Here is an 11,898-nt window from a genome sequence, read left to right as displayed (position 1 = left end):
CTTTATCACTTCCTAATCAATATGCCATTCCACTCAAAACAATTATTCCAAACCTTCTCATCTTTCCTCAAGCTTACCCCTTTCTCCCATCTTCTTAGTTGAGGAACCAATAGGTCTCTTTTCTTCCCTCCTCTGCAATTTCTGTTACTCAGATATCAGTCTCCCCCTCCCTCTTACACTATTATTTCTTTACCTACTATTTTTTCTTCATTTTTGATTTACTCAAAGAATTGGTCCTTCTTGCTAAGGCAAACCTTTATGCTTGTACACTTAATTCTGTCTTCTCCAGCAGAATGTATAATCTCTATTCTCTCCAGTCTCCATTCTTTTCCTATCTACTAGATCATTCCCTACTGTCTTCAAATATACCCACATCTTTCCCATCCTAAAACAAAACAAAACAAACAAAAAAACAAACAAACCTTATTTGATCCCTTCACTACCTCTAACTTATCCCATATTTCTTCTTTCCCTTACTAACCTCTTTAAGAAAACTCTCAACACTGGTTGCCTCCACTCACTTCTAAATCCTCTGTGATTTGTATTACAAGCTTGTCATTCACCTAAAACTATTATATTCTTTCCAATTACTAATAATTCCTTAATTGTCAGATCTAATGGTTTTTTCCCCTTAATTCTCATTCTTTTCCCATTTCAGTAGCCTTTGATATTATCAACCACTCTCTTCTCTTGGATATTATCGTTTCTAATGGTCATTGTAACATTGCTCTCTCCTTCTTCTACATTCTTCTACTCTCCTACTTCTTCTACATTGCCTTCTCATATTCTTTTGCTGGTTCTTCATCTATGTAATGACTAATGGTAAATTTTCCCAAAACTCTGTTCTGGTCTCTTTTTTCTTCTTCCTCCATGTTATTTCCCTAATCATCTCATTTGCTTCTATGAATTCAATTATCATCCCTTTCCAAATGATTCCAGATTCATTTATGCAACATTAATTTCTCACTTGAACTCCAGTACCAGCTAACTAACAGCCTTTTGGAAATCTTTAACTGGATATCGTGTAGGTATATCAAATTCAATATATCCAAAACAGAATTGATTTCTGTGCCCTCATACCTTTCCTTCTTCCCAAACTTCAATGTCATTCTCCAGTCCTTACACTCCTCCCACCCCCAACCCCTGATTTATCATTTCGCATCATCTCTCATACAAGTTTCTTTTTCTCTACTTCCATAGCCATCACTCTGGTCCAGGCCTTTATTATCTTATTCCTAGATTCTGATTTCCTACACTTCAGTGACTTTTCTCTGAGATTATCTCCCACTTATACTTTATGTGTTTTGTATATTCATGATTGTTTACAGATTGTTTTCCCCATTAGAATGTGAACTTCTTGAGGGCAAGGACAACATTTTTGCCTTTTTTTGTATCTCAAACACTCAGTATAAAGCCTGGTATATAGTAAGCACTTAATGAACACTTATTGACAATAGTTTTATCATTTTTTTCTTCTTCATTTCCCCAGTTCCCTATCCAGAGCCTGTCCTTGGCACTGGTGGAGGTTAGCTCTGCCAGCATTGCCCTCTACTACCCAATTTCCAGATATTGCTTATCTGAACTCAGACATCTTTGAGGTGCATACTCAGAACAGTGCTTTAGAATGAAGGGCTTTAGCTAGAGTTAGAATCAGAGGACCTAGCTTCAAATCTTCTCTGCTCCTTACTTGTGAATCTTTTTCTGGATTTCAGTTTTTTTCTACAAAATGATGGAATTGCACTTGATAACTTCTGAGATTCCTTCCAGTTCTAAATCTATTATTGGTACTCTTGTGTGGTACCCTGCAAAATGAACTCTGGAGGATATGCTGCTGGAGTGTTCCCCACCCCCATTAGAACCCAAGCTATTGACATCAGAGAACTAGAAGCAGATAGAAAATTGAAAAATACACAAGCACTGGGGCCCATTGTCGATGCTTCCACCAACCTGCTACTCTTCCACAGGATTTGGAGCTTAGAGGACATTAGAGATAATATATTTATATATGAAAAATCTGATACCCATGAAGTTGAAGTGGTTTAGCTAAAGCCACACAGTAAATTGTCAGAGCTAGGACTGATTTCTCTGACTTAAGTTGAGTGTTCTTTCTAATATACCAGCCTTCCCAGGGTCCAATGAGATGTTTGTTTTAGCCCAAGGAAAAATAAGGAGTTTTCCTTTGAAGAAGGGGCATCCAAATTTATTGTGAGAAAACTGATGGGCTCTTCAGCTATTTGGTAGGAATTCAAGTATAGAGTCCATGACAATGACTCCTTAGACTACATAGATGTTCTTTGAGAATAAATGGATTCCATTTTAAGAGACTCTGAGCTTAGGTTGTGGACAATACATTCAGAGCTGTGTTATTTAAGACTCCTAACCAGGTAGAGTCTTATTTCTTGTGTATACGTGCATGTGTGTGTAAAGTTTTAAAAAAAATTAAGTCTTCAACATTTACTTTTATAAGATTTTGATTTCCTTTATTTTCTTCCTTCTTCCCTCCCTCTTTTCCCAAAACAGCAAGCAATCTGATATAGGTTATACATGTACAATCATATTAAGCATATTTCCACATTAATCATGTGGTGAAAGAAGAATCAGAACAAAAAGAAAAACCACTAGAAAGAAAAAATGAAAACAGTATGTTTTGATCTGCATTTAAACTCCATAGTTCTTTCTCTGGATGTGGATAGCATTTTCTATCATGAGTCTTTTGGAATTGTCTTAGATCACTGTATTGCTGAGAAGAGCAAAGTATGTAAAAGTTGATCATCCTCACAATCTTCCTATTATTGTGTACAATGTTCTCCTGTGTTAAGGGACAGGTCAATTCTCTGAGAGCCCTGAAGGAGTTACAAGTCAGCCTTTGCTGACACAGGTGTTGCAGACTGGGAATGAGATAAATTGGAGGCAGAGGGAAGAGGAGAGAGATCAGACAACACAACAGTCTCTGTCAGAGAGGTCAGAGAACAGCAAGTGCCTCTCACTCTCCTTGTATCATCCTTTCACAAGAGGAGATCTATTCTGTAGGGTTGGATCTCTAGCAACCACTGTCAGGTGGCTCTCATGTATTCCAACAGTTCCTGCATTATAACACTCCTGAGTTTGCTCATTTCACTCAGCATCAGTTCATTTAAGTTTTTCCAGGTTTTTCTGAAATCTGACTGCTCATCATTTCTTATAGAAAACTAGTATTTCATTACATTTATATGCCACAGTTTGTTCAGCCATCCCCCAATTGATGGGCATTCTCTTGATTTCTAATTCTTTGCTACCACAAAGAGAACTGTTATAAACATTTTTGTACACATACATCCTTTTCCATTTTTTATAACGTCATTGGAATATAGACTTAATAGTGGTGTTGTTGGATCAAAGAGTATGCAGTTTTAGAGCCCTTCAAGCATAACTCTAAATTGTTTGTGGGAGTCCTATTTCTGAAGTTGTGTGTAAAGAAAAAGACTTTATGGGAAAAATTAACTGGTATGTTTCTCAAAAAGAATTCTAAGGCATTCGTCTAAGGCAAGGTTTTTAACTTGGAATCCATGAGGTTTTGTTAATATTTTGATATAATTGGTTTCCTTTGCGATCCTGTGTATCTTATGCACTTAAAGACATTATTCTGAGAAATGGTTTACCCTGGTTTAAGATATGAATGGATCTAGATGTCATTCTACAAGAAGCTGAACCCGTAGAATCTAGAATGGACCTACCACTTGGGGCACTGACAATGGGAGCTGGAGGAAGAAAAGCCTAGAGTAAGCAGTCCAAAAACCTTTGACAGAACACTTATGATAACACAGGGCTGAGCATAAGTAAATTTTTGTTAAATATAAATCTTTTCTAGAAAATAAGACATTGGAAATTTCTTTTCTTTTTGAATAATGTCTAATTCTGATAGTTTCTCTTTCTACTTCCATTATGGCTAGGGGTTTTGCAAGTGGAATTGGCCTTCCAAGTTTTTTGAGTAGGGATCTCCAAACCAAGAAAATATCATATCACTAATGGGTTGGTTACCTGAAAGCTTTTTGTCATGGATATCTCTGAGTTCACATTATTTGTAATTAATTAAAACATGTCCCACTTATCAGAGTCCCTAAAATGAATACAGCTAATCCATCAACCACAAGGTAAATAAAATATCTTTGTTCTAGTTGGACATATAATAATCACTTATGTATTTTTAAATCAACACACACAAAAAAAAACAGCTTTGATCTGACAGTCTATTTTTAAAACCTAGAAGTACATGCAACATAAGCAATCTTTACATAGTTTTTTCAGTATGTCAGTTCTGAAAACAACGCCACTAGTTGACATGAAAGTTTTGATGTCACCACTGTGGGGACGGGTATCGATTGTGGCTATATAAATGTGCTTACACAGCATATTTGCATTCAGTTGATTTAACATTGTTTTTTATTCTTTCATTTGTAATGATTGAGCTATCAGTCTTCATGGAAGGTGAAACCAGCCATCAAAAGACTACACACTCAAAGCAAATTTCATTAGTCTGAACTCAAACTAGAAGGGGCAAGTAAAAGCTATAGAGAGATACAGTATCTCTTACTCTAGAAAACAAGCTACAAAAGTATATGTAAAAGTACAATCCTTATGTGAAGACATATCGCCTTTATCAATCTGACTGGAGTTCCTAGGAGGCTAGAAAGTAATTCAATTATAGAGAAATAATTTCCCATCAAGTCTTGCTTTTTTTTAAATAAATCTGGACACGATTAAAAGAATAAATTTCAGGAAGAGATTAAAAAGTAGAAGTGGCTGAGATTCGACAGGGAGGTAGAATATAACTGTAACACGAAGGAAAATGAGCATAAAGGATAGAAAATAAAAGATGGGTCAAGAAAACAAAAGGTAGAGAAATGTGTAATGAGAACTAGCATGCTGTAGGCTCATAATTTCCATGGCACCTTGTAACAGAGAAGACAGAATTGGGTAAGAACTCACATTTGGGGAACAAAGCAAGAAAAAATACATCTTTATAAAAAAAAAAAAAAACAAGATGTAGTCACATGCACACATGTTATTCTCTCTAAATTATATTTGCATCAATGTGCTAGATGATATACGATATACATAGATAGAGAATTCTCTTCTGTTAATGTTGAGGAGGGGGAAATGAACTCAACACCAAGTTAGATAATGAATCATTAACAATAAATGCAAAAATATATACAGTAGCATAGCAAGCCAGGATTACAAAGTTAGCTCAGGTGGAAAGCTAATGAAGAACTACTTATATAGCAACCACAGGACTTCCTTTACACAGATTCTGGATAAATTTTAGGGTCTTATAACTAAAATTTGTACACTCTTCCCTAACTCCATTGCAAGATACATCTTCCCTATGTTTGAGAATGCAGCATCAAGATTCAACTTTAACTGTCTGCCAAAGTTATTAGAGATGTCCAATAGAAAAGCATAATGAAATAATATATATGTATATAAAGTGCTCTGCAAACCTTAAAGCACAATATAAAAAAGCAAGGGAAAGTTAGGAAGAGCAATAAGAGTTAAATCTTTCATTCAAAGAAAAATCATATCCCCTTGGAAAATTGATCACAATGATTGTGGTCATATATAATCTACTGTGCGGCTTAGGTCCTTGCTTATATTTGGCCTGATTCATCTGCTTTCTAGACCTTCTTCCCCACACATATTCTTAACCTGCTGAAACAAGAACATATAGTGGGATCAGCCTCACAGAACTACAAAGTTGTGTAATATAGTTCCAAACAATTATATAATATTCCTCTATAAACTTAGACTGAAATAATTAACTCTGAAAAATTAATACTTCCAAAGATTCCTATTAAAAGCACTCAGCTAGAGTTGGGGTACTTTCTCACCCAACTGTGGATCTTAAAACAAAAATCTAAACAAAATACATTTCCAAAATAGATTCATTTCTAAACACCAAAGTATTCCACACTCAGGAATCATTTGGGATCATCACTGATGAATTTCACAAGGCTAGAACTCCTCAGTTTCATCTGAGGCAACTCAAATTCATGCTAGAATCTAGCAAAATGGACCTGATAAAATGGATCAAAATTTAAGCTACATCTAGCCAAGGCAAGAAAATATTAGGGTAGATTTTCCTTGCTCCATAGTAGAACACACTGTTCCATAAGGGGCTTAAAATCAGACCCTTGTGTCCTATTTAGCATTTGAATGAATGCCAGGACCCTGTGGTATAAGTGATTATTCATGCATGCACTGGCTTATAACTTTCCAAATCCACTGCATATCATCAGCTAAAGATAGCCCAGTAATATAAGACTTCAAGCATACAGTTTCTTTCTCTTTTTTCCCATAAGGAAACCAAACTAAATATTATAAGCATAGTCACATAAAAACAGGAGGGGAAATAAAGACTGGAACAAAAATGAATAGGCCAGAGGAAAAAGAGGAGAGAAGTTTGAGGGCAAGAACTTTTGAGAAAAGAGGCAGTTTCATGCCTGACTTTCCCAATACCTTTCCATAGGACCTTGGCCAAATTCCATAATCTCAATTGCCTATAGTTCCCACAAATCTATAAAATAGGAATAAGCATTTTATACGTATTTCTTCCTTGAAGCCATACTGGAAGTATTCACCAGGTTGACATTAGAAATGTGAGGAATATATCAAGAACATTTAATCAGTCTTCACTTCTATTTACCAAATTCTTCATAAAACAGTCCCCTTCAATATCAAAGAAACAAAGACATTATTGTAATGATTGCAGCAAAACAACTATTTGGAAACAGATACATGGAGAAAGTAAATTAATTTAACATTTGATACAGAATTTGGAAAACATTTTTCATTTAAAAATATCTCATGTTTTTCTTTTTTTAAGACTGGTAGTTTTGCTTTTATTTTTTTCCCTAAAAGTATAGTTTATGCACAAAATAGTTTATTAGTCATAGATATTTCCTTTATTCAATCTAATGAAATAGCTTAATAGGTCATGCAATAGACTTTTCTAACTGGGAAATCTGTCTTTCTTGTACACAGAAGAACTTAATAAATGCTTAATCCTCATTTGTTAACAAGTGAATTTATTGATTTTCCTTTCTTTGAAGTTATAAATTCAGTTTCATGTGTGACCTGTCATAACTAAGTTTATTCAGACATTGGACTTAGCACTCCAAATCACTTTAGGACTAGAAGCAATTCCTTCCTTTTCCAAGGAGACTTTGCCTGCTTGCTGCTGAATTTGGATATAGTCATTCATTGATGATTTCAGAACTCTAACAAAATTAAAACAAAGTTTGAAATCTAGGGGGTTAAGAGATCCTGTCTTTGACAACTTTCCTCAACTATTTCAATTAGTAACAATCATGCCTTGGTTAAACCTCATTGGCTTGTGTGCTGCCAGTGCACAAAGTTTTTTCCCTGTTTTATCATGAATTAATTTTAATAATCATGATAATTCAGGTGTAACATAAGCCAAATTAGTAAGTTTCCTGCATATACTATATTCAAAAGAATTGTTGCCACAAAATCTCCATTATGTAATTCGCATAGCTTAAAACTTACAAGTAGTTTTCCTCCTCCACTTCAAACACAATTTCAGGTTTGAAAATCTCACATCACTTCCATCTCTAGTCCACCTGCCTACTGAGCAACAACTAACATTACAGTAAGCTCCATTGATAGAGAAAGCAAAAGACAGCACAGAAAATTGTTTTCCCAAAGTAAACTACTATAACCATCTCAGACATAAGGTAAAGGATGTGGGGCTCTGGTATTTACACCTCCTTGGGAACAACAGCTGTTGGTTTCCTCTTCTGGAAGCTTCCTGACTTAAATGTTTTTTTTTTCTTTTTAAAGCAGCTCAGCAATACAGTTAAAGAGGTGGAGTAACTCCATTTGATAAATGCCTCCAGTCATTGCTGGGGTCAAAACATCAGAACTGCTGATTTTTCCAAAATGTCCTCAAAAGGGCAGCAACCACAGCAGTTTTCCTGCAAAGGAAACAAAATAAGGATTTTATTGATTCAGCAGTACTTTTAATTACCTGGTTATATATACCTCCCCCTATCCAGGAAAGCATACACACACATATATAAGTGTGAATAGATATGTGTATAAATATACATATATACATACATACATACATACACACACTCACAACACACACACACAAACATATATATTGTTCAGCCATTTCTGCTATGCCCTATTCTTTGTGATCCCATTTGGAGTTTTCTTGGCAAAGATGCTGAAATAGTTTGTCATTTCCTTCATCTCATTTTACAGTTGAGGAAACTGAAGTATGTGATTTTCCCGGATTCACATAGCTAGTAAGTGTCTGAGGCCAGATTTGAATTCAGATTTGAACTTCCTGACTCCAAGTCCAGTGCTCTACCTAGTGTATCATCTAGCTGCTCCATAAGAAACCTCTTGCCAAATCCCACTGTTTACCAATGTATAAAATTTGTTTTTTTGCAAAACAGACTATTGAATGTGACTTGGGGGAAGGGACAAAAATTTTCAGGCTGGCCATTAATTTCATTTTTTATTATTCATAACCTGAGGATCAAATGCAGGATGGCCATCATGCATGGGAGGGTTTCCACTGACTTATGCAGTCATATCAAAGACTGAGCAAGCCAGATCCCAACCATATCCTTTGTAAAATGATTATGGCTCTAGAGCAATCCTCATAAATGGGTCAAGGACTGAAACTGAACAAAAGAAAAAAACAAGAACTGAAAAGTTGTAAAGTTGATTTCATGGTATTTCCTTCTAAACATCAAATTGTTTCTAACAAATAGTAAATTTATAAACTCTAACTTATAACATGGATTTTAAGTCATATTCATTTGACCTTTAAAATCTTTTATTTTTTCCACTGAAATAGCTATTTATCACCAAATTTTAAGAATCAATATTATCTTAGGGTTGTATAATCTTGACACTGTTGAATGGTAATATAGAGCGTTCCCTTTCCCTTTTTTCTTTTATCTGAACCCAAGTTGCTTCAAGCACTAGTATTTTGAATTTGTACTTATTTTACACACATACATAGCCCACCAACAATTTGAAAAAACCCAAACAGATTAAATCTTGAGCCATAAACCTCTTTGATTCTTCATGGCCAACTAATTGTTTGGAAAAGTTGCTATATATTTCTATTTACTGCTAACAGTAGCAACAAAGCTACCAACCATAATATACTAGAAAGGTACAAAATGTCTTCTGCCACTATTGTGGTGGGGGCTTAGTTGATTTTCTATGGTACAATGTGATTTTTGGGAACCCAGGAGAAATGGGTGGCTAGAACAAGTGACCAGGGTAAAAGAGGAATGTATTAAAACCTCAAAATAATATCTTGTTCCAAAAACAAATTGAAAATAAATCTAACCATAGAACTTAAATACTTCATCTTAAATCAGTCCAAATGCTTAACCCTACCCCACAGCAGGCATCCCATTGAACTTGAACTTGATTTCAAGAAAGTTGGCTTTCATATTTTCCCTCCACCTTTCTCCATTCCCTACATAACTAGCCCTTGGTAACTGGCTCTTCTTAGAATCTAACCTCAGTTTCGCCCACTGATCTAGTTCCCACAGTGCTTCAAAGGTAGCACCCTTCTCTATGGTGGGAAGGTGGTTTGTGGTAAACCCTCAAGGTTTGTGGCAACTAGGAATGGATAGTTTTTAAGCAGCTGAGAAAATGTTTCTGCAATAAAAGGTGAGAGAAGAAAAAGACAAGGGAACATGTCCAGTGTGATATAGCCCTAGACTATGAGGGTGAGGATAAGAGTGTACAAAACCTGAAAAGAGAATAAATTCAAGTAAAGAGGGGAAAGAAAAGATAATCCAGTCTCTTTGGTTTGTTCTGAATAAAATAAAAATAAGCACCCCTTTCTTCCCTAATTTTCTAATTTTTAATGTCTTCAGACAATCCAATTCAGCTATTCCAAATCCTCTTTTACTTTCCTTTTGGCCCATAAGCCACTGATTACTAAATAAAAGGTCAATACATATACAGCAAAATATTCATAGTAGAATTTCTTGTGGTAGCAAACAAAGCAAAAACAAAAAACAAAACAAAACAAAAAAAACCAACAAAACTAGAAACAAAGTAAGTGCCCATAGATTGGGGATTGACTGAAGAAATGGTTGCTTTAAGGCCAGTGGCTATAATTATGCTTTAAAAATCAAAGAGGATTTCAAGAAATGTATAAATTGATTGAGTGAAGAAGGAGAACCAGGGGAACAATATTCATATGACTATAATAGGTGAAAAGAATACTAAATCAAAACCCAACATTGAATAATTGGAATGAGCAATCTTGGTCTTGGAGAACAAATGATGAATTGTTGTATTCTCCTTTCAGGGAAGTTGTTAGTGTTTCAGGGATTATGAGCATGGGCATTTGCATAAACTGTGAGAGAGAGTCACCATATTGGTTTCTTTTATTTATCTGTGTCTTGATTAGGAGACGGTTCATTTGAGTGCATTGAGTGCATTTATGTGGAAGGCAAGTCTGTAAATGTCTGATGTAAATGTAAAAGTCATCACTCAAATTTATTATTTAAAAAAAATCAAAATAAAAAGGAGAGGGAGGAAAAACACAGTTAAACATCAATTTTACCCTTTCTCGATAGTTATTGTAAAAAGCTGTATATTCAACTCATGGTATACAAAAACAACAACAAACAACACAAAAGCTCCTTTTTAGATTGTTTTCTAAGCCTTCTCTTTTCCAAGATAAATTAAGCTAGCTCTTTAGTATATAAGCTTCTAGGGGACAGGACTATTTTCTATTTTAATTTTCAAATATCAAAAACATTTTCATTTTTGTCTTTGCATTCTTGGTACTGAATATAGTACCTTGCATAGAACAAAATATCCAAATAAATATTTGGTGACTGGACTAGTTCAATCCAATTCAAATTCAAAAATATTTTTCAATGAGTACAAGAAAGTTCTTATTTTCATATAAGTGAGACATTCTTCTCAAATATTATCCCTTGTTATATAAAAGGAGAAAGCTGGAAGGACCCAGACAAACCTTCCATGTTGGAACACTCTTCAGCGGGGTCCTAGGTGACCAGTTACTGAGCTTCAGAACTTCGGTTCTTCTTTTTCTAGGAAAGTCACAAGATATTTTGAAAGAGATTAGAGCTCTTTTTTGACTTCTCACTTGTGATATGAACACATTTTCAAGTTATTTTCTATGAGGTAGAAGTGGGGTATCTCTTCCTTCTTGAAATCCACAGGGCTTTATGCCATCCCCATCTCCATAAAGCTTTTCCTTATTTCCTTAATCAAAAATGACCTTGTACTTTAACACATAGCATTTTGTTCTATAATTCTTTAATGCATTTAGATGACATTATATTGCCTATGTCTTTCCCTCTTAATAAAATAAAGAACCATGAGTTTATGAGTCATGTTTTCTCCACAATACCTAGCACAGTGCTTTGCACAGAGTAGGTATTTAATGTTTATTGAGCATTCTACCATGCATCTATAGCTTCTTTTGTTCTATTTTATTTTACAGTTAGAATGTCACAAAAAACTTAGTGCAATTTTAAGGTATCAATGTTTTTTAAGATTAAAACAGCAGTAAAAATTTTGGAACATGCTATACTTTGCAGATACCAGTGTATCATTTGGGCTATTAGTATATCATACTAATGTGTCACTGCATTTTTCATTCTTCATCCCCTTGGTTTTTCCTCTGTAGATTGCTAAACTAGTCTTTTTTGAACAATAGAGGATGCTATCTGAACTGGCCCTGTTGTGTTCTGGGACTCAAAAGTTATCGGTGCAATACTAAACACCTAAGAAATCCTTCATTTATTTTTATTTTGACAGAATTACAGACCAGTTCAAATACCTTTGGCAAGCATATGTCTCCTGTTGTGTGCATTA

At 34.9% G+C, this 11,898-nt stretch overlaps 1 protein-coding gene across 3 annotated transcripts in view; it reads right to left on the bottom strand.

Moving 5' to 3' along the window:
- Window positions 1–2,470: 2,470 nt before the first annotated feature.
- Window positions 2,471–11,898, bottom strand: part of MYLK4 (myosin light chain kinase family member 4) — a 189,233-nt gene continuing 179,805 nt past the window's right edge. For all 3 annotated transcript variants that reach the window (XM_074270304.1, XM_074270295.1, XM_074270287.1), the window contains 2 exons: window positions 11,033–11,108; window positions 2,471–7,973 (listed from right to left, as the gene is read on the bottom strand). In XM_074270304.1, coding sequence (XP_074126405.1) covers window positions 11,076–11,108 — 33 coding nt within the window. In that variant the 3' untranslated portion in view covers window positions 2,471–7,973; window positions 11,033–11,075. The remainder of the gene's footprint in view (window positions 7,974–11,032; window positions 11,109–11,898) is intronic.

The sequence above is a fragment of the Sminthopsis crassicaudata genome, chromosome 1 (genome assembly GCF_048593235.1).
Source record: "Sminthopsis crassicaudata isolate SCR6 chromosome 1, ASM4859323v1, whole genome shotgun sequence".
NCBI lineage: Eukaryota > Metazoa > Chordata > Mammalia > Dasyuromorphia > Dasyuridae > Sminthopsis > Sminthopsis crassicaudata.
Note: the sequence above shows the minus strand (reverse complement) of the source record. Positions and strands in the feature narration are given on the sequence as shown.